General features: G+C 38.0%; 1 protein-coding gene across 4 annotated transcripts in view; it reads right to left on the minus strand.

Annotated features, from left to right (window-relative positions):
- RPRD1A (regulation of nuclear pre-mRNA domain containing 1A) overlaps window positions 1-27,931 on the minus strand; it is a 45,529-nt gene that overhangs the window by 13,157 nt on the left and 4,441 nt on the right. Inside the window, exons 2-7 of one of the 4 annotated variants that reach the window (XM_064443281.1) lie at window positions 21,317-21,446; window positions 20,515-20,621; window positions 20,336-20,430; window positions 19,239-19,365; window positions 18,965-19,140; window positions 15,813-15,895 (exon numbers count right to left, since the gene is read on the minus strand). In XM_064443281.1, coding sequence (XP_064299351.1) covers window positions 15,851-15,895; window positions 18,965-19,140; window positions 19,239-19,365; window positions 20,336-20,430; window positions 20,515-20,621; window positions 21,317-21,446 — 680 coding nt within the window. In that variant the 3' untranslated portion in view covers window positions 15,813-15,850. Of the gene's footprint in view, window positions 1-15,812; window positions 17,795-18,964; window positions 19,141-19,238; window positions 19,366-20,335; window positions 20,431-20,514; window positions 20,622-21,316; window positions 21,447-27,931 lie in introns of those variants that run through there. The other 3 variants (XM_064443279.1, XM_064443282.1, XM_064443278.1) reach the window with 3 other exon arrangements.

Genomic DNA, 27,931 nt, shown 5'->3' on the forward strand with positions numbered 1-27,931 from the left:
ATTTTGTTTTTCTCTCCTTTATGAGTGTGAAACAGATATTTCAAATGCAGTGTTCAGTGATGGGGATGGGAGCGTGAGAAAGGTAAAGCTGGAAAGGGAGAACTACACAGCAGCAGCAGATATTCTGACTTATTCTTGAAACTGCCCTTCATGTGTCCTGTGGGAATATCTCAAATGAAAACTCCACCATGCATGAAGCAAGCAAACCGCACCCTTTTTACAGCCAACAAGAAAGGAGCAGAATCTTAATTTCCTAGCTATACACATAGATACAAGTTCTGTCATTTAAAAAACAGCGCTTACCCTCAAGCTTTAGTATTAAAATATTACGATGAGAAAGTTTTGCATAAGGGAAGCGATACCAATAGATAGCACAGAGGAATTACAAGAAAAATTCACAGTGTAAAAGTCTCTTATCAAACAACAAATTTCAGGCAGCAAATTTGGCACACCCACCCATTTTTTACATTACTTACCCAATTCTAAATTGATCAAATAGCTAGTTTTATTTTATAATAAAAAGGGTATAAAAAGAGGTTGTCAGGGCAGAAATTATGAGCAACCAGAGAAAAAAAAGTCTAGAGAGAAAACAGAACACAGAACAAGTAAACAACATTAAATCAAACAAGAAAAGACATTTACAGTGTTTTTCCTGAAGTTCTCTTTCCCATTATGAACCACTTTCCTCCCAAAAGCCTACAGCTTGCAATAACCCCACTAATGCACATCCTTCTGTGATCTACTGATAAAAGAAAATATGTATCAGAGGTTAGCAATCATGTCTATCTAAAATGTCTTAGATTTTTAAAGCATCTTTCATCCATTCAAGCCACCTGCATTTCATTAAAAAGGTCTTTAAAATTATTATCCTGGTTTATATAGAAGCTCTAAGAGTACCTGTGGGGTTTTCTGTTTTGCAGGTCTGTATTTCTATCTAGCTGTGAATGAAGTGACCTTGGAAGATCGGATCATCAGGAGAACATAGTAAGTTAAATGTTGTTAAAGCAATTTATTACTATGATATTTACAAATGAAATCACAAGTAATTCAGTGGACACGTTCCAGAGGAAAACTGCAAATAATGTACAAAATTCGTTTGTTCTTTCAATTTTCACCCAATTTTTAATAAATGTGTAATTTTGGAATGGAGGGGAACACAGAGAAGAATTCTTTGCGAAGTACAGCATTTCAGCTATTCCTGATAAAGAATCTAATGACTGAAATTTCTGACTATTGAGTAAGCAGTAATAAAACATCTAAACACAGTTACTCTTCTTCATCAGTTCTTTTACTGTATTACCTAAACTAGTTATTTGGATTTCCACAGTGTTGGAAAAAAATTGAATTATGCAAAGTAGTAAATCACTTAAATTCCCTGTTTTGCCATGTGCTTCTTGCATGTCAGTATGCAAGTACTTAAGTACATGTTCACCAGGTACGTTACCCTGGTTTTTTTTATATGACAGACACTCCAAACTGCCCTCTTATTCATAGAAAATTCACTCTCACAAACTTGATACCGTTTTAGATTTGTATCAAAGGTTTCAGAGAAAAACTTATGCTCTACTACCATTTGTACAGGCTAAAATAAGAACCTAAAATCTTTTAAAATGCTGTTTTTCCCTACAATACCTCAGGAAAGCAGGGAAATATGCGGCTTTATCAGATTTGATGTCCAAAATGCAAAATAATTACATCTGTCTTATTTCGCTGGTAGCTGCTCCAAATTCCCTAAGAAAACAAGACCTGAAGTAGCAATGGAGACCGTACTCTTGCTGCAGAAAAGGGCTTATCATTGTGGCAAATTGAATTGAATACAGATTGAATACACATGGCTTGTAGGGCAATTTAAGAACTTTTAAAATACTTGTCCGTTTCTTCCCTACTTGTTCAGTAAGCTCTTAGGACTGGTCTGTCCATAAGCTCATGCTTCCAGATCTCTCATAAACACGAAGTTTGAAAGAAAAAATAAAACTGAACTACACCTAGCACCTGACAACTGGGACTTCCATCAAGGGAAACAAAACCAGCAGGTCTGAACCTGCAGCTGAAGTTCAGTCAAGAGCTGTAGAGCGTTTATGAAAAACAACATAAATGCCCTCTGTGTATATGTTTCCAGCTTGCTATGAGATAGAGGGCTCGAGTATTAGGCCTGGATATGCCACTTTGCTTTCACTCTGCAGTCCAACCGTCATGCAAAAGGGTAACGTCTCCCCCATGCAGGAGGGGAAACATGATAATGAACAGCATTAAATCCAAGGTACATTTATGGTAACTATGATTTAACAATGACTTATAATAAAATCTAAAGACTTGCACCCAAACTTAAGATACTTTCTTAAAGAATGACCATAAAAGTCACCATGCATTCAATATTTTTTTTTTTAAAGGGCTCACCTTGTAAAGCAAAAGGTAATTTCTCTACAAGCACTCTGAAAACACACCTGCAAGTGAAAAAATAACAAGCTAGCCAGCCACTGCAAGCTGAAGGGGCTTAGCACCCCAAAATGAATCCCTCAGTGACCGCCAGCCAGCTCTAGCTTGTCCTTGATATTGCAACAACATAGCAAGAGGTGCCTCTGCTGAGAGGGCACATCTGTCCCCCCTTTCACAGCTAAAAAGAACAACCTGCAGAACCATGCTTTTGCCACTGTTCAGGGAAAGTGACTTGTTTGCAGCTACGTTACCAAGAAGAGTCAAGACAATGGGGCCAAGTAAAAGCAGCAAAAAAACCCTCCCCATAATCATTCATATGTAGGTTGAAATCTGAAACTGTAGGGTGTATTTTGTCACATTTCCAGATCAACTGAACTTTGGAGGAGAAAGTTTATTGTGCGACATGGCAAAAGCTTTGTGATGTAGCATAAAAGCATGCTGGGTACTCAGATACTTGAAGAAAAAGTAATGTTAAGCACATATGTGCCATGAAAAAGCGGGCAACAATTAAGCATGTATGCAGCAGCATAAAAGAAAGCTTTTCTGCCATCAATCATTTTGCGGGCTGTGCAGAACCGTTTTAATTTCAGTTTGGATCTCGTAGAGTTGTCAGAATTGTTCAGGATTCCTCCTTCCCACTGCAGCACGGACAGCCTGCCTGCTGTCCCTCACAACAGTTTGTGCAGTCATGTTTTTCACTAATAGTTTTTGTTTTTATTGGAGCTGTAATGAAATCCAATATTTTCCAGCAACTTTCTCCTTCTGAAAATTGGGCACTGGCTCACATGCAGAAAATTTGTTCTAAATCTTAAATCACATAACAAAATTACAATTTCTTAAATTAAAAAATACATATTTAAGTGCTAAGCCTTTATCAATTACATTGAAAGATGCAAATCTGGAGTCTGTGCTCAGCATTTTATAACTCACGCTGACTAAAGCCTAGATTATACATCTAGATCTTCATTACTTTTGGTATTTTCAAGAGTAGCTTCTGTAACCTCTCCTGCTCTTTTAGTTATTACCTAACTGGATGTTAGCTATTCAAGCACTGGAAGACAACGAATACTTATAGGTAACTCCAAAACCGAAGTTCAAGTGATCAAGATTATTCTACACGCCACATACAAAATTGCCTTCAAAAGCCTAAGAATTCCTGCTTCCTGTTTTAACAAACGCATAAAGTTAAAACCTACAGCTGCTGTTGTGTACAATTTTTCTAATCGTGTTGCATGAAAAGAACACTAACTTTCCACTGACTACAGCGGCTGTTATCCAGCATGGCTTCAAGGATTTGGGGCTAGGATATTTGCCAAGTTGTGCATGCATACATAGAGCACAGAGGCCACAAATGGAATGAGATGCTCCTACTCAGTACAGCGACAGGATGCTTCTCTTATCTTGAACTCTAAGATTTGAAAAAAATTACGCTAATCATCATTTTATGTTTTGCATATACATCAAAACAACAATATTCAACTACCTGGTTTGAAAGCACTTGCACGATCCTTTGGAGTCCAATCTTAGTAACACTGACTGGCCTGCTAATAAAGCAGCACCCCAGTAGGACTCAAGGATTAGCACTAAAAGTGTAACGGCTCTACTGCAGTGTGGGTTGAGAATAAAGGAAGAGCTCGGTGTTCCACAAAACTGGCCTGGATTCTCTCCACATAAGGCAGAAGACACTAATCAGCCAGGAGTTAAAAAAATGAATTTTCAAGGTGCTGCTTTCTAGAAATACTGAGAAGATGGGTACAAAAGGGGTGCAGAAGAAACAGCCCATTACATTTTCAATGGCATTAAGATGACTTTCACCTACAGGCACTGCAGCAAGACGATGCATTGACAATCCATATAAATTACAGGTGAGAAGCTAGCCAGGAAACCAAAGAAGTCATGGTTTAAAGATTACTTCCTGGAGGATAGCCTAGTCATGTTAAATTTCTTCCTGCTGTCTGTGTTCTAAGACAGCCCTATTACACAAGAAGAAAGCCAGAAAATCAGGAATTATTAGTTCTTGAGAGGAACGTGTTGTCTGGAAGCGTTCATGCAGGTTCCCCAGAACCAAACCAGCACGTGGTGACTGTACTTTCTGCTTTGGGTTTGTACCTGTATCACTGTTTGTGCTCTATTCCACGATCTTTCAGACTTAGGATAAAAAGGCTTTGAGATAATAATGCTGAGCAACAACACCCGATTTCTTCCACAGATAAGAATATTACAAATAGGAACTTTCCACTCCTACATCTTCAGATAATGCCATAGCTAAGCACAGTAACTGTGTTATAGCCAAGAGAGTCATACCATTAATAGGTATACACATAGACAGAATTTAATTGTCTCGACAGTGGTTGCATCAAATATCATCCTATGCCAAAGGATGGGTTTCCTTACTGGAAATGGCACTCAATTAAGTAGATGACCTGTGACAGCAAGCACAAGAAATGCCTGGCTTTCAAGATAGCATGCTAAATTGTTCTGCTGAAGTCAGTGTATGCAATACTAATTACTTTGGTACAGCTTCAGATCTAAATCATTTAAAACTAAAAGTTGTTTAATGTACCACTGGTTTAAAAAACAACAGCAGCAACAAAAATCACCACCACTACCACCAAAAAAAAAAAAAGTTTTCCTAGGGCAGAAGGCAAACAATGGGAAAAGAGGAAAACATGATTTACTGCAGTATCTGTCACTTACACCGGTTATTATGGAATCATGGATGAGTGAAAGACTGAAAAGATATGCCTGGAAGCTACCCATTAAATATCAGTTCAACTAAGCCCCCGATTTTTCTGGAATTTCAAATGATTATCAGCATCTCAGAGGCCAAATACTCCAGAATAAAGCTGGTACAATGATGGCACAGCTCACCCAATTTATCTATCAGATATACTGACCTTATAAATAAGCCACCACCTTTTGACCACGGCTCACTATGGCTGATGGATGTCACTTATCTCCATCAGAAAACAGTTAACTTAAAATGGGAGATTTTATGATGTTTCTAGAATACACCTAGAATTTAACCCAATTTCACTTTGATACTCTGAACTCTTAGGCAATGAGTAGCACCAGATTCAGCTTCAGCTTCACTGTTGAGTCTTGATGTGTAGGATAGCAAAGATGAGGTGGAGGGAGAGAAAGGAAGAGGAAAATCTATACAAATGTAACATTCACAGTGTTTTCTTACTGACCACGGTTGGAGGAGACAGCAAAATAAATAATAACGCAGAAAAGAAATAAAGCAATGGGTCAGATCACTAGTAGTGAATTTGGATGTGACGCAGGTAACGACTGATTTCCTGTCTACTGCCCTTGCAGAATCATTCCTCCTACTCTGGTAGTTACTAGCAACCTAGAGATAAATTACATTAAGACTTTCTGTGTTTGAAACATTGCCAAGTTTATCACTTGGGGGAGTCATACCGTCTGCTCAGTCTTCTGCCTTCTACCATCTTCATGATCAAAGGGTTCACGTTTATTGAGATCAGGACAACTCTGAGGCTTGTTTTTAAAGAAGTTACAAGGAGCTCAGCACTCCATGTAAAATCCAAGAACTTGTTTACAGACACAACTCTGGAGCAATATTGTCCCTCTACCTCCTTTGCTGTCTGATGAATGAAGTATTTGGGCCAGAGTAAAATGAACCTTATCTGAATGTTACGGACTGAAGAGAAACAAAGGATGAAAAGAAAAATATAATTAGGAATGGAAAGGGGTAATGAGAACCTAGCATTTGAGGAACTAGAGCAAAGGATGTACTTGACCTCCAGGACTACTCAGTTGTAAATCTTGCTTCTCCAGCCTTCTTCACATTGTTTTACTGCTATTTTTGATGTGCCATTGATGTGCTAACAACAATCTTTTGAATAATGGAACTCAAAGCTCAAATGCTTATCTCCAACTTTCAATTCTGTGTCTGCCCCTCTTGCAATGTACTAACCAACAAAGCAGCCACTACACTTTTCCTACACGCAAACTCTGCATGCAGCAGAGCTTTAAAACCATTGCATATGCTGACTGCAAAACTGAATCTCCACATCTGGTTTACAGGAACTCAAAGGTGGAGCAGCATACAAGAATCTGGTTTGGATGTGTGGGGAGGAGGGCAAAAAAAACCCAGAGGGAAACATTTAACTTGCAGGAAGATTAAAGGCTTAATTTTACAGTGATTTCTACCTATTAGTTAACACTGGCCTACACTTAAGTACTATCAAAATAGCTTCAAATGCTTCAGCGCTTGTGCTAAATAACAAAATACTGATAATATTCCAGCCCTCTGGTGCACATCTACTGTAACATCTACAATTATTTTAAAAAGCATGTGGCGTTCTTCCTACTTCTCAGCTTCCTCCCTCACCCTTACTTACAAATGATGTGTGTGCCATGGCAAACCAAGCCAGCTATGGCGAGGGAACTGATCTCTGTTGGACTGAGAAACCAGTCTGATTCAGGCAGATAAGGCTGAGGCCAGATAATGCTGTTAACAGTAACCTAGCTCCTCAGAGTCCTTATTTTGTCCACTAACAAAAATGTAGAATGTATTTGTCTCTTCTGTCCACTAAATTTTCTGTCTAAAAAGTCACAGTACGTTCCTGCATATGCCCCTCAAAAATACCATTCTCACTGGCTTAAAGTGAGGTGCTTTTTTGTTTTGTTTTAAATTTGGTAGTGTGAAAGTGTGGAAAAACAAGTAACTAAAATTCTTTTCTGACACTTAGACAACAAAGTGTTCCAAATATTCCAATTTAAATGTGTACCCTCCCATTTCAAATACTGAAGCGTTTCTTCAATTTGAAAAAGTTATGACAGCAGATTTTTCTTCATTTTCTTGACGGAGCAGCGTATGCTATTTGATAACTATGCAAAAGCGGTTTTTTAATCAACCACTGAGAATTCAGAACCTGCTGTGAGGTCAATTTCACAGATGAAGAAAATGAAACAGAAGGGTGCTTTTGTAAAAAAACAAACAAGAATTTAATCTAATAGTGAATCAGGCAAGAGAATAAAGCAGCTAGTGATGTTGGAGAAAGCAGCTCAAAACACAGGCTCGTCAGACTAATACTTTCAGCAAAATACTGTCTCAATCCTATTATCACATGCAAATATTTTACACCCTCAATAGTACCACTTATTCAAGATGAGGCAGTACAGTGGTAAAAGGATAGTCAGTGAATGGTGAGGCTATCTGATTCCTGTAAAGAAACAGCTGAATGTCCTAACTCCATCCCACTCAGCCCAATTCTCCATCCCACAGTAACTCCCACCCAGTGTGCCCCCTCCAGCTCTCCCATCCCAATATCCCCAATATCCCCAATGTCTTCTACGTTGCCCGACTATTGTTGCGGCAAAGAGCAGCAGAGGTCTATGGCTGGTTCCACACCACCCTACACAGGCCAACTGAATAGCAGACTGAGGAGAAGAGCTCCTGAAGCATTCCTTTGGGCCTCCATTCTATCCACTTATTTTACAAAACTAATTTTATCAAACTTTTAAGGAACTCAATTATTAAGGTTGTTTCCCTGCCAAATGAAAGAAGAATTGATAGACTGGCAGCATGGCTGCAACAGTCAAGCCTCCCAGGAAATCAAGCCTAGCACAATACATACAAGCCTTCTGTAACAGCAATTGACACTCTCCTCTTCTGCCAATCACTGCCAGCAGTAGCTGAGAAGCATTAGAAAAATTTTTTGCCCTCTCTAATCAAGTCAACTTAATGCACGTTTTAATCTCAGAGATATATCTTCATACTCTATTAGTAGAAGGGAATTCCAAGACAACATAAGAGTTCATTTACAGGATTTATACATCATCCTGAGTTGTTTCCCTGCATTCTATGTCTCCTTATTTCCATCATTTTTAGTCCACAGCATTCCAGATTTTGGCAGTGGAAAAACTTTACCAACAACCCCAAATTATTCTTTTCCTTTTGGCAGAACTGGAAAACATTGCAACTGTTTCAGCCTGAATGCTGAAGTACATGTACTCTGGCCATTCCTTTGGTCTAGAATTGTATTTTAAGGCAACTGTAAGGATGACTTTACATCCTTACCGGGTGATGGTGAGCACTCCTGTAACAAAGGACAACTTCCATTTCTCCCCAACTAAGGAACTAATTCTCAGCAAGCACCACAGATGAGGAATACATTGTCTCCTCACTGTTGCTGAAATAGCTCTCCCAATTGCCCTCTTACTGTTCCATTACACCCCTCAGAATAACTAATGCATATACCTTCAAGAGACAGTCAATAATGAGAGCTGGTGTTTTCATACTGTCCTCAACCATGTTTTAATTCATAGCTTCCAAGTTGTTCTCCCCATTTGCAGACATCTGTACTGTACCCCGCTACATCAGGGAAATCTAGGTATGAAGAAAATAATCCAGCTTCTAGAACAGCACATTTAGAAATAAGGTGCTAGGAAAAAGAAGTTTGTGTGCATGTGTGTAAAAAACATATAGTCATAAATCTTAGCTTTGCATTCCAATCAGCACAAGAATAAAAACTTACACCAGGTAGCTGTAGCCTCGTGTGAAACCCCTGCAGTTTGCCTCCTCCCATTCCCCCCTCAGCATTTTGATTCAGAGTACAGGCACTGTGTGTGTGTGTTTCAGTATGGAGGTAAGCCTTCCAGATTGGCTTCCCCAGGGAAAAAGGCTATCATTATTCTTGGAGATTAATTTTCAGGATCAGGTGAGTATTAACTAAACTACAGTTGCTACTAGCTGAAAGGAAACAGTATCCAAAACTCTGTATTCCACCTGTGTGCTTTAGCAGAAAGATAAAGACAGTTTTTAAGAACTGGATTTTTCAGCAACAGCCCAGCTAAGAGAAGCATTGCTTTCCCTAACAATTTTCATCTTTTCTCAGCTGGGGTTCTGGGCCTACTGCACCAGGAATTGGCCTATTATTCTTTGAGCTCTTTTTAAGAATCAGGAGTGGCAGATTTTAAAAGACATCTGGATTTTACTTTATTTTTTGAAGTAAAATTCCCCAGGTTTACTCTACTTAAACATTGGTATAAGTATGATGCTTTTGATCTACAAAATTCAGTTTCACTTTGAGTCCTACTGAAAAGTATTTCTGCCCTCTACATTTAGCCTTAGCTGAAAAGATATAGAAGTTACTAACTTCTATGATCTGCTACTTAAGCAATCAGCAGAGATAACTTAAAGAAAAAAAAAAACACACTGGAGAGCTACTGGTCAAACAAAAGGACTTCACTACCATATATTAAAACTCCACCTGTTTGCTAATGTTTGTCTACTTTTCCGTACCTTTATTAAGAACTGCAGATGGAGAATTTATAATTAACAGAAAAGTTGAAGGTGACCTTCAGATCATCAGTAGCTATTTGAAAGGAGCATACTGACCATAAAAGACGTCCAAAATTTAGTTCTACCACTGCATAACACCATCATGAATTCAAACTTGGGAAACAAAATAGTTTTGGTGCCTGATTAAAGCAGCTCGACTATGAACTCATTTTGATTCAAATGGACTCAACTATTTTGATTTTTCAATTGAATTATTAAAATTATCAAAAATAAAATTGTCCGTATCTCAGTCATGCAAAATTCCTATGAATTCTTCAATGTTGTTCTTATATTCAGTGATTTTACCCATAACTGATGGGCTTAGTATTAAGATGAATTCAAGCTCTGGGTTTCAATTAAAAAAAAGTTGACATATTCTAAAACAGGAACATTCTGCTCCTACTACATTTTTTAAATGCAAACAGGGTTTTGTCATAAAGATATCACCTACACTTACTAATTAGTTTGTGCCCATTAACATTTCTTCCAGTAAGAACTTTTCTTTCCCCTATGCTGACATTAAAATAAACTAATAAAAGGTAATTTATTATTTCATTAACAGGCTCTGAAAACACTTGCTGCCTCAGACTGTTACAGAAGCTGATTAATTACTTTCCCATGCACATGTGAGAGGACACAGCTCAATATGAGCGCTCTGCCCATGATCTACAGTAATGGCACTAGATGCAAAGTTTCTTTAAACGCTGTCTCACAACCAGTTGGTTGTTGTCCACTTGTAGACTTGTTTCCCTGCTGTATACAATTTTTCAAAAAGGTATCAGCCCTGTCTACAAATGCATAAGTGCTACTATGTTCTGCATCACATTTTAAGCAAATCACTTTTTTCCATCTAACACTACGCTGGTTTTAAGTGGAAACATCAAAAATTTGTAACTGAGATAGAATGAAGTCTGCTTTGTGTTTTCAGCAAGGCTGAGAGAAAAAGCAAGCTGATGTTCTAGCCATTTGTCTTCTTTCTCCTGCTAGATCCCTAGAAGCCCCTCCAAGAAACCAGCAAAATCATAACCAGAAATGCAGGACAAAAAAAACAACCCAAAAACTACTACCGGTATAGGTCATAATAAAGAATAACTTGTGTGTGGTGCTTCCTTTTGTCTTCATATAGAAGCTTGTTAGACCAAAAAATTGATTATAAAGTTTCTAGATCTTAATGCTGGCAGAAAATTTTTCCAAGTGTAACTTTTGAGCATCAGCCTAACAACACAGGCTTTAATTAGGACACAATTTAAAGAGAACACTAAGGAGCACAGCATTTTGAGTCAAACACGATTATCTTCAAATACACATGGGCTTATTTTCCTGCCAAACAACACTACCAGAAGACATTAGCTAAAGCAACATATTTCTATTCAGTTTGTTCATACAAGTCATCTCAAACTGTGAGCAGAGCTTTCTGATCGCTTCCCTTCCCTTTCCCTTTTCATCCGCAATGTTCAGTTTCTTTTTTTTTTGAAACTAGATTACAAACTTCGCAGGGCACAAACTGAGTGAGAAAGCCCAATGTTTAGTCTGTGTAGTTACTACCTGTCATTCGAGTGCAGTCTTATCGTTCTGTTTAGAGTTTACAGTTGCTTCAACAAAACAATTCCAAAAGCAAGTTTCTAGTTGCTGGAGGCAGGGTCTACAGTCCTGCTGACTTTGTATTCACAATACAGATTAAAAAACGTTGTTCTTAAAATTTATTAGGTCTAGAGACACAAACAGAATTTCAAGAAGTCTAAACAGCAACAATATTACTGTGGGAAATTAAGGCTTTTAGAAAAGGTATATTCTTAACTTGAAAAACTACATTGCTACTACTGACGTAAATAGGCACTACCATTTCAATATTTCTTACATCCAGTCCTTATATCCATTCCTTATATCCAGTTGTGGGGTTTTTTCTTCCAGCAAACATCTGATCAAAGCAAAGGGAACACGTGCTGCAGAAAGCACCAGACGAAGTCACTTGCCAATTTACAGCTGTCCTTCAAAAACTTATGAAGCTCTAGATAGAGCACTGATTATTCTGTTTTCAATTTCCCATCATCTCAGGTGTTCGTTTGCACAAAAACCGAACCCATTACATACCTGCAAAGCTTGTTCTTCTGAGGATGACACAAACAGATCCACTGATTTTGGTTAACAGTGTCAAGTTTTTGGCTTGCAACAGCCAGGAAAGGTCTGTCTAAAAGTCTCATGAACAACAGCAAGTCCTAGCTAGGTAAGACCAGTATCTTCTCTCAGTATTTTTATAATGAGGAGTTCAAAAGGTACTTCAAGGGTATTAGATTAAAGTACCCAACATCTTGTACTTCCTTTCTTTTTTTCTTTCCTTTCAAAGTAATGGGTAAGCTGCAGAGTGAAGGTTAAAAAACCCCTACCGTTCAGAAATAGTAAGGATGAAATTGGTAAAAAGTTTTATAAATACAGAAGTCGTATCATTTTTATTACCCTGTTTCAAAAACAGAGCAACTTCAATGCAACAAGCAATGATGAACTGAAGCAAAAGGTTATCCTTGTTTCACAGAGATGAGCAAAGTACAACCTACAACCTGCCCAATCTGTTAGAAACACCCGGATTTATACTCAAATATCTGGTGATTCAATTTAGAAAGTGGAAGTCTTCAAGTGTTTCTGTTGCTCTGAATGACAACACATAGCTCTGAAGTCTAATACCCTTTCAGGTACAAATTGAGAAACTATGTACCACAGCATCTGAGGCTGCAGTCATTAAGTCACAATATAAAAAAAGGGGGTATTTATTGCTCAAGTACAGAGATGTTATAAGAAATGGGGCAAATAAGCATTATTCTCATAAAATGGATACAGCAAAGAGGAACAAAATGCACCGACTGCTTGACTTTCCTTTGCTCGCCACTCTAGTCCAGCAAATTACTTCTACAAAACTTAAACCTTTACAACTGTATCCCCTGCCACTGAAAAAATGCTCACAGAAACAACCACCACCACGTTTACAAGATAGGCCAGCAACCTGTAAGGATGCTTAGCAAGCCTGCTTCTACTGCAGATAAGAGATGCAACCTGTGTCTTATTTTAAAAATCCCCTCACATTCTTTAACTTCTAAGTTAATAAACCTTAAGGAAAGATGAGTATTGCAGTATTTGCTTAATTCTCCCCAGTCATCTCCAGGTAGATAATCAAAACTACTGAGCTTATTGAAGTTCGGGTTTGGTTTTTTTTTTGTTTGTTTTTAAAGAAACACAAACCCCCCACTGACTATATTCACTAAAGGACTTGCACTGTGCAACTCAACTGTAAGATGAATAGAGCACTTAAACTACATGAAGCATCCCAAATGGTCATTCAAAGCCAAACCATGAGCAGGGACTTTGAACTGATCTACACAAATCTCTAAACACAGTCACCTGTTTCTGAATCATATTCCATTTGGTACAGGGTAGAACGAGGAGAACTAGAATGAAAAGAATCTATCCACTAGATCCTTAGTCTACATTTCCCTCGTGATACATTTCTCTGATAAACAGTGAAAGTTACTTGAAATTTGCCCACAAAAGAAAGAAAATAGTTCTGGTCAAGGCTCTCCTTTCTTTTTTATTCTAAAGAAATCCAGAGTCATGCTCCCCTCAGCCAAGGAATATCTGGATCAATTCAAACACCTCTTTCAGTAGAGGTCACATACTCCCTGAACTGGAAGTACTGAACAGAAATGAATGTGATGGTTCATAATGTCAAGAGACCACACAACATGGTCTGTGCGGTATCAGTCACTACTTGCAGGGAGTATTCTGCTGCCAAGCATGTATCAGAAGATCTTAAATACTCAGAACAGACTTGAGGAGTATTGATGAACCTTATTGCTCACTTCCTGGTATTTCCCAGCTACAAGTTCTATAATCATTGCATTGTTAGCAGCAGGTATAGCACAGCTCAGTTCTAACTCAAGATTAACTTACTGTAGTGCTGCCACATTTAGGGAGCTGTAGACCACATACAATGCTACAAACTCCACCTATAATAAAAAGCCATACAGGATTCATGCTACAGATCAATATTGCTCAATTTCAACCAAAGCTCAGCAAAATACTTTAGCTGTTCAGCTGCAAGGTTATGAAGAAACAAATCCCAATTATTTAAGTGGGCCTGAAAAGTATGAAGCATGACTCACTGCATTACCCTAAGTTCATCTGACACTGAAAGAAAGAAGCTAGCATAGAAAGGTATAGGTAAGTATAAGGGGTCTAAAGGAAAAAAAGAAACCAGCAAGGAAAGCACTATACCCCACAATAACACAAAGGCCATGGTGGAGGGAAACAGTAGACAATGGTATCAATCCAGTCTTGCACTGAGAACCAAAACCTGAACAAGAGGCATGTTATACCCCTGCCATCCCTAAATTCTTTAACATTTTTGCCTGTGCTTGAAACTATTAAGCTGAAACTGAAGAAAGCATAAGGAAGGGGGGGAAGTGCCTTTGACTCCAGAGCTGCAGACTAGGGTGACTAATTGCTTGCTGTTTACCTATAAAATCCCATGACAAAATTAAACCCTTTAGGAAGACAAGTCAAGCTATGTTGAGCTATAAAGCTCAATCATGAAATAAAAGTGCATTGAACATATAATACTCTCTCAACATGCTAAGAAACCAAACAATTATAACCAGATGTGAGTGTAAGGATATGAATATTGTTTCTACAACTGCAGAAAATAAGGAATGCAAGATAGCAACATCATAAATAAAAGTGTCTTAATTAAATCCAAGCTGCTAAAACACAGCCGGCCTCCCAGAGTAGCACTTCCTTCATTAAAATTTTGATTTAGTGACAAGATGTTCCCCAACTTAAAGTGGTAAGTTAATAGAAACACTATGTAAGAAACTAGGTCATCCAGTATATGCTACGTGTGGCAACGCTACATTTTTCCGTAACAAAGTGAAGATGAGAAGAGGCTGTCTTGTTTTTCTATAAAAAGGTCATATGATCCCCTGCCCGCACTTGTTAATAAGTTGTGTCAGATTTTGAACTATCAAAGCCTTTATTTGAAATGAGTCCATTTACTCTGTAATCAATGATTGTGGAAAAAGCAAAGCAATATGAAAAATGAGTATATCAAGTACTTGTCGTTTGTATCACCCCTGTATTTTTAAGGCCACATTAATTCTAGGATGTCTACAGGACAGTCTTTATCACAATGAGATGAGCACACCTGGCTAATAATTTATGTATACCTTATACATAAAAGGAGCATAAAAGCTCCTTCTATCAGCCTTCAGTGAGATCAATAGATCAACCAACACTTCTGTTCAAAAAGTAGAGAAGGGGCAGGGAGGTAGGAGGGTGACACAATGAGGAAGCAGAGAGGGAAGTGGTAGAAAACAGGAGATTGTATTAGTCCTTAAAGTTCTGAGAAAAAAGGGCTGCTACAACTATCTTTCTGCAAAAGGTTCCATTTTCTCTAACAGAATCACATCTACCTATAAAGCCTGTGCAAGTTTCCATGTACAGCTACAGTACACTGAACTTCATATATTTATACTACTTTAAAACTTACAAAAGTGAAGGGAAAATGCTCTTTAGGACAATCCTAAGTTTGACAGGGCCTCTAAAGGGGCATAAGAACAGTTAAAAAATACATCTGTTACCTACATAATATGTAAGAGATGTTCATTAATAAAGTGAAAGTTCTTTATTGTGCTTGTGAAGGACAAGTTCTACATCCATCACTTCTCATTTCTGATGTTCATGTACAACCAAGAACTAGAGTGAAAGTTAGAAAGTGAAAGTCTGAAAAAGTCTTGTTTTCACAGCTCTTTCGTTTTGGTAATTGCCGCTTCAATGCAAGTGACACCCAAACTTCTGCATTTGGAATTTCAAATGATTTAACTTAAATGACTTGTGAGTTTTAGAAATAACCATGTGAAAGTTTTAATCTTCAAGACAAAGGAATGACACTGGATAAATACTTATCCATCTCAGTCAAACTCGGTAACATTTGTGAGAATATAGATGAAAATAGCAGAGGTTTGGTATGAGTAGTTACAGAACTCTTCAGTTTTCAAAAACAACAGACAATACAAGATTTTGATTCTTAAATTTATTTTTAGCAGGATGTGTGTACTAATGGATGGTGACATCATTAGAAGATAGGTCCATGTCCACCACCTGCAACAGAAGCTAGACAGATGTTAAAGAAAACAATTTAAAAGTTAAAGGTGACACTACTTACCCAGAGCAGACTTATGAAAGTCACCTACTAAGCAGTATGGTTAGCTTTTAATGCAGACATGATAACTCATAATATTTATCTGTTGTCAATATTTTCTGTCAAGATTTAATGCATACATTACCTTGATTTTGATAGGAATCATGCACTTCTGTTTAGAAATAACTATTAGAGAAACTTATTTTTAAAAAGTACTCATGGAAAGAGTGGTTATTCGAAGTTACTTACCTGTAAATTTTCTTCAGAAGAAAAAATATCTGCAAATTTAGGTCTAAAGCTCCCATCTAAGCTTTAAAGTTAGTAAGAATTTGCTGGGAATTCAAATTCTAATACTGTTAAACCAGGTCAACAGCAGGTAACATTTCTAGATTCCACTAAGAACACAGCCGCTTGTTTCTTACCAAGAAACAAAGGTGTTTGACAAAGCAATAAGGTAGGATCGCAGCCATATACTTACAGATGAGTCATACTAATTCAGAAAGAAATGAAGACTCGATATGTCACAAACCAGAGACCATGTTATACTCAAAAAAAGTCAATGGCCAGAAGCCTGACAAAGGAAACAAGCTTGTCTAGAACAAATTAATTTCACAAGAAATTAAACTTGAGATGCAAAACCTAGGGACAGACAGTTCAGGAAATACATTCTCAAAGAACCAGGTGACATTTCAAATGAGAAGTCAAGAAGCAAGCTTCAATCTGAAGTATGTGTTTTTACAGTCTTGGGAAATACCAGAGTCCTTGCTTCAGGAAAAAAAAAAAGATCTGGCCACACGTATTTGGTATTTACATTGGAATACAGCCATTTCCTTAAAAACACACACAAAAAAAACCCCAAAAACCAGAACAGAAAAATTCAGTCAGCTTGCCCTATAGGCAGTATCATATAGACATCCTGATCTTACATTTCAAAACTCCAGAATGTTTATCAGCCTGCACTTCCCAAACCAACAGGCACTGCTGGTAGTAAGATAAAGTCACTTCACTCATCTTAACACAAGTCTAGAAGATTGTTCTGTTCTTTACCATCTCTCAGCTTATAGCTATACCTTGGGTTGACACCATCTTGGCTCACAGTTCTTTATTAGTAACTTCCATTGATACCACACTGACATTCTTACAGTATACCTCAACATCCTAGGACTTCTGTTTTAAACATACTGCTACAGATACTGAAGACTGGCTCCTGCTTTCTGAAGAAAGACCTCTGGAGCCAGTCTGAAACTGGAAGTGTGCTGTATTAGAATGAGATTCTTTAAGAGTTTAAATAATTCAGCCAAGAAACCCAGTTTTAAGGACCATGACAGCCTGGGAATAAGCAATTGCTTTCTCTTACAGCTGTGAACTCTTTAATCTGGTAATATTGGGAAATTAAACTTTTGTATTTGTTGAAAACCACCACCAAGAGTGGAATCTGTTCACAGCTGCACTCCATTTGTAATTTCTGATTAAGCTCTTTCATTTTTACAGAAATATAAATCTGTCTGAAAGTCACTGCCTTTCGAGCAACTCACTATCCCAGTGGTCTACTATACGTAAAGAGGGTCTAACTGCTGATCTACAAGAAGTGTCTCAAGACAATCAGTCTTACACTAGTACTGTGGGAACTTGTCCTTCAAACACATCACACACACGCACAAAAAGAAGGTAGGGCAGGCGATTAAAAACCCAGAAGCCTTGAGCTTTCAATCTTCCAGGTTCCATTGTGCAGTTGGATCAGTTGCTACTGCAATCACCACTACCGTGCATACCATCTATCTTACGTGAAGTTGGTTGATATTCTTCCCACAGGATAAACACAGTGAAGTTGATAGGAAGAACCTTCATCAATTGCTTTTCTGTGAGGCATAGAGCAAAGGAAGGAAGTCAGGAAATAAGAGTAGTCTAAGAATGACACAACCGATCTGAACAATCACTTCAGATACACTGCGAACAGCATTTTCCTGAGCAAAGACACCACAAAATCTGAACTAAAGTTATAAAAGGGTAAAGAAACCACAGACTGAAGAAAGTGTTCTTGACAGGCCTATGTGACATGAAACCTGAAGAGCAATTAGTTTGTGCACCATGTAAGGACTACATGCATATGCTGCCGTCACAGGGTACCGCACATATTCAGCTATCTCCCCTTGCAAAAGGATACAGCTTCAGTTCTATTACTGTAATACCCACGTTAGTGCTCGAACTTATGCATCAAAGCTGAGACAAGGGATTTGGGAAGCAACAGACATGAAACTATTTAGGATATGTGGTATGCTCAGCAGAAGGCTTGACAGTATTACGTGGTTGGAAAGGAACAGAAGACTGGTAATAGTGAATAACTGAATATCTTAGGGGATTATTTGCCCATAATGAGCTGTTCACTCTGCATTCTTTATTAATCATTTGCCCTGTCCTAAGGGTGCTAGTGCTACAAATGTTGCTAACCAGCTGTGTTAGAGGCTGTAAAACCTAAAAATACATTTTACCGAGTTTAATGGATGCTTGAGTCAGGTTAAAAAGCTGTGCTGAATCCACTAATTAAATTCTTATGCTTTAAGTGGCTTCACAAATCTACAACTCCCAAAACGATGACTCTGTTCACAAAAAGGATATTAAATAATTTAACACAACTAAAGACTTACAACAATGAAAAGAATCAAGAAAAGAATTTACTCTATGAAGAATTAAGTTTGTACCATTCAAGGATAAGACTTTCACTGTACGATTAAAACTAAGTCTGTACATATAGTGAAGACTGCATAGGCTAAAAAGCAAAGACAAACACTGAAGTGATTAACAGTTGTAACATTACCTAATGTTGAGCTGGTTTAATAGATTTAGAACACTAGAACGCCCCCCCCCCCCCCCCCCAAAAAAAAATCTTGTTAAAAATGTGCTGGAAGCAAAGACCTAACAGTGGCAGTTAAATATTTACCTTTGGAGAGAAAATTTGTTTAGACAAACTAAAAAAACATTTGCAAGAACAAGGTTTAGTGAAGAATGGACTAAAACAAAACATTACGCACTTCCAGCTTATGTTCTTTCTCTGCAAGGAATTCTTTTTGACATCGGAGGAAGTCTGACAACATTCGAGTTAGCTGTTTTCTATCATCTATTTCAGCTGCCAACCTGCCATTGTAATCCGCCAGCAACATACATGCATCATCTACCATTTTGGAAAGCTGCTCTCCAGACTCCTTATCTAAAAAGCAAGCAGAGAAAAACAAGTAAAGCATGATTTCATTATATACCTTTAAGTTCTCAGAACAGCATCTCAGTTACTGGATCCCCAACCCTCACCTGTTATTCTGTCTAACAGGGACACATCTTGGACCTCTATAGGCAAAGAAGCTATTCTCTGATGAACTGCTGCATCCCCAGAGGCAGCGTTTTCTAGTTCTTGTAATGCTCTAATGAGATCTGTGGTCTGAAAAAAGCATGCAAGATTGAGAACTAGTTTAAGTAAACAGATCCTAGTACAAAACAGTGTTTCAAAATAAGCTTATGGAATCTATTTGATAGTGATTTTAAAAGCATTTATGATATTGGCATTATAGCAACATTCTATGCCCTCTCATACTGAAAACAAAAAACCCTAAGCCATTAATTCTCAGAAAAAAACACACTGGTGTTCCTAGTTTTAAAGGTCACCTTCCTAAAATAGATTTTTCATTTAAATTCTTGGTATAGGACTACTTATAAATCTTTTTTTGACAGTAGTGATTATTTTACAGTACCTTTCATTTTACTATACATTTTTGAAATTATTTTTTCTTGTAGTTTTGCTTCACTATGGCATCAGACTAGATCAGTGCACTTCTTTTGGAAGTAGGGCTGATGGCCATTAGAAGCCCAGATGTCTGCTACAGAGAAACATACTGAATTGTGATTATTTGAGGACAGTCATTCCTTGCCATAACAAAAAGCCTTTTGAGATGGGGCTGTACCGTAACAAAAAACCCACAAGAATTCTAAGAGCCATAACAATGCAAGGTAGACAAGAACTTTTCCCAACCATCACAACTGCAACACTGAGAAGTATTTTATTGATAAACCAATAACAATCTTATTCTAATGCATGTCTAACTAGTTACCGCCCTGGAAACCAAATGAGAGCCTAGAGCACTGTAGAAAGTAATGATGAAATCCTGACTTGGACAAAGCTGAATATATAGTTTATACATCCTGGTTTAGTGTTCTACTGACTGAAGTTACAGCATGCTCAACTTCTTCACAGTACGTTAAGTTACAAGTGAAGCTAAGAAAAGTTTCGGGTGTAGTCACCAGTGCTCAAAAACCTCATTAAAAAGAAAAACAGACCATTGAAAAGCAAGAGTAACTGAAAAGTTCTGTATGAAACCATATGCAAAGACAGAATTTTATAAGCTTGCTTTTACCTGTGGAGGGTCAGTGGGAGAACTTCGAGGTGAACAGTTATTTTCATCAACTTTTATCTGTTCATATGTGCGCTTCCTCACCTTCCTGTCTCCATCTAAATGAAAACAAACGAGATCCTGTCAGAGAAATAATATTTCAAACAAGAGACCGAATCTTCATACACACACAAAATACTTACACAACGCTTGCCTAAGCTGCTCTAATACATCATTTTCATAAACAGACCTTTCTTCCCAGATAGAGAGCACTCGACCAAGGTGTTTCTTACAACTCTCATCAGACTCACTGTTACAAGAAAAAAAAAAGGCAAAAAAATCAGCACTAGGTAGAAATACGGCACTGTCATATGATTATCTTTCAAAGAAGGACTTTGGCATACTTTATCAATATCAAAGTATCAGAAGCCCAATAATCTCAGAAAACAACAAAATCCCATATAAAAGAAAAGAAAAAGACCAGTTCAAGATGTTTTAGCAAGCACATAAAAAACAAGCCAACCCCCAATTCTTTCAGTTTGCTTGCTCAATCCATAAATCTGTAGGTCTGCAACCTTATTACACAAACACTGCAAACAGGTTTGTGCTGCTTCAACAGCTGTGTACTATGTGAAAGTAATTCTGTATCAAGGCTCTAGCATCCTCATGCAACGAGATGAATGGCTGCTGGGAAAAAAAAGTCATGCAACACTAGTAATGAGACATCAAACTGTTGTAGCATATAAATGCAGACTAAAAGCAAGTCTTAATTTAAGGCATAGCTAACAGCTTTCTAACACAAAAGGGACCGAATGCAGATGAATCTACCATGTAACTTCATTCAACATCAAGACCATCCAAGATCAAAAGAACATTGAATAAAGACTTCAAGTACAGAAAGAGCACACAAGGACTAGCTGGGTCAGAAAGATGAACCAAGGACTTCTCTAAATCCCTCTCAAATACAGTACGATGAAGGACACTGTACATGACAGTTTACTGTACCTTGAAACATGCTTGAAAGCCTCCACTATTACTGGAGCAAAGTCTTTCGTAAATTCTGGTCCTTTCCTTTTGCTGTTCTGTATGACATCATTGGCCAAGTACAGGAATGTCAGCTTCCTATTTGCTTTTGCTAATAAAAAGAGTGATAAACAAGAACAATGAGAAATTTTAGTTCCTCCAACTAGTACCTCTTTATGCGCATTTATACTAAACACAAAAAGCCCAAATCAAATATGCTTTTCCTATTCTCATTACTGCCTGCAATGTTTCACTCAGATTTTGTATTTTTAAACATGAAAATACTTTGGTCACCTATTGGCTTTTCTCTCTCTCCTGCTGTAACTCCCTGCTCGGATTCTTCCTCCTTCATAATATGACACAAGTTCCTTCTAGCCCCATCTCCAAAAATGAATAGGAAAAACCATGATATTCCAAATTGTTCTTCAGTCCCCAACTATTTTCAGGTGTTTTCCTGAGCACAATGTCATTTGTCCGTTTGGTGACCATCATGCATTTCTTCCATGTACTTCAGCTTCTCCTGGAGCCTGCATAAATTTCTTACACCCATGAAGTCCTCTAACAAGGAGCTTCACAGATGCACAACCATTCACGTGAAGAGTCTCCTCCTTTTGGTTTGAATTTTACTCAGTCTCATTTAATCACCCCTCATTTTTGCATTTGGCAAACTGAACAATCAATCCCTATCTCTCCATATCACTGTGATATTCCCCTCCCTCATCTACTAATCATTAACACTCATGTGTTTTAATGTAGCTGTAGTATCAAGAAAACATTTTCAAGAATCACTTTCAGGCTGCCGTGGTGTTTCTCTTCTTCAAGCATCTTAAGCATTTTACCCCCTTCCCATTAACATGCAATATATTACAAGCTTCCAATTTATAAGTTGCCTTTAAAAAAAATCTATTGTGTTTTCTAAGTGTTCCTACTCATGTTTTTCATTTACCACACTTCATCTAATCTTCATCTTCTATAGGATTCTCTGAGCTGCAACTCTTACTGCAACACTTCTAATCTTGTGTTAACACCAGAAAAACTTTCAATATCCAATACCACCACACAGTCTCAGTATGCATGCTCTGACTTTAAAAAGTGGTTTCTCTTGAAAGAGAAGATGTAGGTGTTTTAATCCTCAGTGATGTAACTCATTTGTGACAGACATCAACTTCCTTGTTTCCAACATGTAACCAAATCAACTGAGCTGGTAGACAGGAGAGGTATGCAGCGCCGGCAAGTCAGGTGATGCTGATTCTCACAAAGCCTAGACCTTATCCATTCACTAGAGTGAACAGATCAATACACTGTGTTCAGAAAAAGCATGCTAAAACCAAGAAAGTCGCTTTCAAGCTCATTCCCTCTAGTATTACCTTTTCAGCTTCCTACTACAATCCAACAGAAACAAAGCTACATTTAATGAACAAAAATCCTCAAAACACTATTGAGCTATCTGTAGCTTTGGTTAGAAATTCAGCCAATGTTCTACCCTTGTGTTCACAAAGAATATTGTTAAGTAGAATTTAATTCTTCTTGCTGTAAGAATGCTCTGTGCAAAATTCTAAAGCTAAAAATTACACCTACTCTCAAGAAGTGTTCTCTTTCACTTCACAAATCTTCAGGAGTTACACACTGGCCTACTACTGCTCTGCCTTACATACAAATGCAATGTCACCTTTAACGCAACTGAGGTTGACAACTCTGAGCTGAAAAAACCAGAAGTGTTCTATTGCTGCTATGACTGTAAATTAACTGTTTAAGTCTGAAATAGAAAATTAAATTCCAGACCAGATAGATTTGTTCTGAAAAAAAAATTACCTGTGTAAAGCACCTCTCTTCAGCAGCAGTGGCAATAACTTTTCAGCCCTGGGTTTTGATATACCTCAGAACACCAAAATGGATCAAAGAACAGTTAGACTATTTATAAAAGTGCCCTCAACGCAAGGCAAGGCTATTGGCAAAATCACTTTTACCATCAGAAGCAAATGGAAGAAAAAAAGTATGATCTTAGGTTAAAGGCGGCACATAGTGCCAGAGTGTATAGTGTTAGAAGTAGCTAGCCCACAGTAACTCTGGTACACTAACAATACAGTCTGCAAACACAAAGCTGCTAAGAGAGCATACATGTTGGACTGAGTCATCTGTTCAGAAGCTCTGTGTGGTGTTCATGTAACTCTTCTGCTTGTTTCAGTTAGATTTACCATTTACCTACCAAAGCAGTCAACGCAGCTCCCTGAAGTGCTACATTCTGAAATATTTTATCAGGTCAACAGTGCTGACTGGTATAAAGGCCATGTAAGCAGATTACTCTTAAAGCATCCACAATGAGACTAACTCGGATTGGCACCTCACAGTTGAAACTACATCTGTCTCAGAAATGTATCTGTATTTAAATGCCAATGAATACTGAGTATTCATGGTATTTCACCTGCAACTAGCATCATCAGGCATCTACGATGGAGAGACTTAGGATCTTCACTGAAGTCTTAGTTTTCTGCAATCTGTACTTCTTAGGAACACATACTTGTCAGCCTGGCCTGGTTATTCCTGGTTCTCTACCAGGCCAATATAGATGCCCTGACATTGTATGCTTGAGCCCATAATACTGAGGGAACTCTAATACTGAAAAACCACCACTTTAGTGCAAGAAACTATTATCCTTGGAAGGCAGTAAGCATGTTGTTTTCACCGAGGCTAACTCTGGCAATCAAAGCTAGCATAATCACCCATATTTGTCTTCTCCAGGTTTACCTCCTGGCATGGGAAACTGAGCTCCCATGAAGATTGTTAGAAGCATGCCCATTAGTTTCATGCTGTTCTACACCTCTTCCCTAAAGCCAAGAGATATTTGCTGTCACAGACATAAAGGAAGAAACTACAGAGAAACACACAGGTATAAGGGATTTACATCCCACTACAAGTATATAGACTATTGACCCATCTGAAAGTGTTAACATCAGGCTTTAACATTTGACAGGCCAGATCTGCTATGCCAACTGACCTTGAATGAAAATATCATTTAACAAGAGGTTTTCAGAAAGTGTGCATCAGTAGGTTAAAATCCCACAACAGTTATCAGCACTAACCAGTTCCTTTTCTACTAAACTTCTCTAATATGAATTCAAATACAGATTTGACTCAATTGTTTCTGAATTACATTAGTCTACATATACGCAGCAGAGCACCTAAGAGTCAGCATTTCTCCCAAAATCCCTGGGACACTTCCTGTGTCACGACATGCTTCATACCTTTGCATAAGAAGTTACATGACATCTTTGTAAATATCTAACAAGCTTTCAAGCTTTTTATTACAAGACCAAACTCATCTTTTGTAAGTCAAGCAGCACTGAAATTTGAGTGCACAATCACTGACCCTGCACACCAGGAGCTAACCTGAGTTTTTATGCAAACTGATTAAGTGCAGCATCTTTGGTAACATGACTGAAAGTGTATCTGTAAAAAGTCACTTGAGAGGCTACTGCCAGAAAGGGCAATTCAAAGATAATACAATCCATAAAAGGCATGTTGTACAACAAGCACTTAGTCTTAAAATTCATTAACCTTCTGTTATGAAAAACTTAAACTAAGTGTTCAACATTGCAGTCACTTGATTCTCCTGGTGAATTTTACCAAGGTTTGAGAACTGCTGTGTTTTCTTTTCAAAGAGGGGAATGAAATGGCCTATAAAACATGTATTCAAGGTTTGAGGGTCTAAGTATCTTGACTTTGAGTTTGGAGGCTAGTAGACAAAGGGAACAGCATACAACCGCTGCTGGGAAAGAGGGCATCAGCATCAAGTTACTAAGGGGATGCCGGAAAGTTGGTCACAAACCAAGGAAGCATTCCAACATAATTACTCTGCAGAAGCTTCCTACTGCACTTAGTGTATCCTGAATTACCTGTACATGTGAAATAAAGCCTTTTCATTGCCTAGCCTGGCTGGCACAATGCCAAGATAGATACGCACTGACAGCAACAACAGTTTTAGGATAGGAAAAAGACACTGAACTTAGGTATTCAAAACCAGAATGATGAAAGACAGGTAGGTACAGGTAAGATACCAGGAAACGAATGGCACCGCAATAAATGAATAAAGATTTGTACACACTGCATTCTTTCAAGACTAATACTAGAGTCAACTAGTCAGGCTGGATCACACAATCCAAATGTGACTATTTTAAGTGAAAGATTCTTATATTGCAAATTTGTTGCTCCTAACTGTAGATAATTTTGTTAATCATATATATAGCAAATACGTTCCTCTAACTTAACAACTCATGTTCGTCTGATGTTCCTGCTGTTGGCTGATCACCAACCCTTTTTGCATAGATGAGAAGATTAACATGGAGGTGCTTGTGGGTACCTTCTTGCTTATCCATGTGAACGATCTTACTGGCCTCCCCAAGATCACCTACTAACCAGTGAAATCAGTAAGCCATAGTGTTGTTTGTTTTAAGATAATAAATAATTTGTTTTATTTAAGTGTATCACATTGGCCAATGACACTCTACCACCATTAAGTAAAATAATCTTACAACCACCTTCTCTTGGCAAAAGAACTACACTACACAGTACAGAAAAAAATTGCTTCAAATCAGGAACTTGTTTCCTGAAATACACTTCACATCTGCAGGGCAATACATCCCCACCACTTTTGGTTGTGGTTCTGCTCCAAAGTAGTTGACTGAGTATCAGAGTAATTGATATGCAGTACAACTTTCAAATCTGGTTTCAATGTTGCTAGGCCTTCTCAATTTGTCTACCAAGATCCTCCCTCTTCCAATTTTCAGCAGCATTGACCAACTGCCACAACAGCCATGAGCTTCAGAAAACTGTATTGCATCAGTGCCAACAGCTACAATGAGCGAAGACCCAAACACTAGCATGTGACCCAGCAGCAGAGGCTGTAGACAAACAGCCATAGGTATGCAAAAATAGTTGCTGCTTATACCATGGAATGACTTCAAAACCCCCCAAACAAACAAAAAGTTCAAGCGCAATAAACTGAAACAGCAGGCAAAGTAGCAGAATCAAGTACTAAAAACGTGTGTCTCTGTAGCAGCCCAGATGTACTTACACAACCGTAGCTGTCTTAAAGACAACATACAATGGCTCTGCTAACCTGGATAAGCTTTGCAGTGACAACAATGATCAGTGTGACACAGGTGGGGTGACAGATGACAGCCAAATCAAGCAGTCAGCTGATTTGGGGGGGAGGGGCACACAACACAGGGTGTTCAGCATCCATTTCTGAGACTGACTAATCTATAAGCCTGACATGTCAGGCTCTGAAGAAACAGATACTTGAATCTGAAATTAGGTTTAAAGATACAGCAACATAGTATCACTAGGACATAAATACCTAACAAGTGACAGAGCTGAACGTGGAAAAGCTAACAGAAAAGCAGTTGACAGGAAAAACATACTACAGACAACTAACTGGAGCTTGAAATAACAAGTCCCATATTACCAAACTCAAACATTTAGCAATTTTATTTTTTCCCTTTTAAACAGAATACATTTTAACCTAGTACAGCAAATATCACACAGAGCCTACTGAACAAGCAATTCCTATTCACCCTTGAAGGCTGACACTTTTGTTTTGAAATGAAAAATTTCAATTCTGTAATTCAAACACCAAACAACAAATCCAACAGCTGCAGACAACCAATATATATACACCAGGGAGCAAGAGGTGTATGCAAAAGCACACACCCAATTTGCAAATAACAAAAACTAAGTCTCAACAGCCTCCATCTCAGAAGAGCCTCTTCAAGGGGGGTTCCTAAGGGTTTTCTCAGCAGCCACTTAGTGGCTGCAGGCTTACACAACAAAATTGCATGTGTAATCCCACTACTCAGTTTAAAAAAAAAAACCCAACAAACTAAGTCAATCCCTTTATGGATACACAAAATTAAATAGCTTTAACAGGCCTACCAGCTGCATTTAAGGAATGAGTCATGTATTAACATTGCAGTTAATTAATCAGTACTACTTAAATACTGAGTAACCTCATGACTTCTAAGTAATTAACTATTTAACTTTGAGTGTTACATTTCATGCATCTGAAATCTAGCTGAAGCAGGATCATTTTCCTCAGTGCCCACTTTTCAAGGCTTTACAAAATTCTACCTAACCCCCACTCAAAAGGCCTCTGTAAAATAATCAGATTATGTGGTAACATTATCACAAAAGTTAAATCACAGAAGTTACTTTGAAGCAATCATGAAGCTGCCATATAACAAGTACCAAAGAAAAAACACCATACTTTTCTAGAATAAAAACCTAAACATGAGATTCTCATGTTAGTAATACATTTACTACAAATTAAGTACTGGAAGAGTAGCCTCCCCACCAAATTATTTATTCCATAAATCAACTACAAAATTCAAAAGAATGCAGACTCATGACCAGCATAAGCCAGTGCTAACACAGGCTGCAGCCTAAAGGGGTGGTACTATCCTCACAGTCTCCTTTATGCCAGCACCAACTTTCCATTAGGGAACTCATCTATTTTGAAACTAATTATTGGTTTTGCTGGATTTTCATCAGCAGCACAGCACAAGACACTGTCAGCAAAAAAGCAACAGAAATATTGAAAGA

This window comes from Phalacrocorax carbo, chromosome 2 (assembly GCF_963921805.1).
Source record: "Phalacrocorax carbo chromosome 2, bPhaCar2.1, whole genome shotgun sequence".
NCBI classification, from domain to species: domain Eukaryota; kingdom Metazoa; phylum Chordata; class Aves; order Suliformes; family Phalacrocoracidae; genus Phalacrocorax; species Phalacrocorax carbo.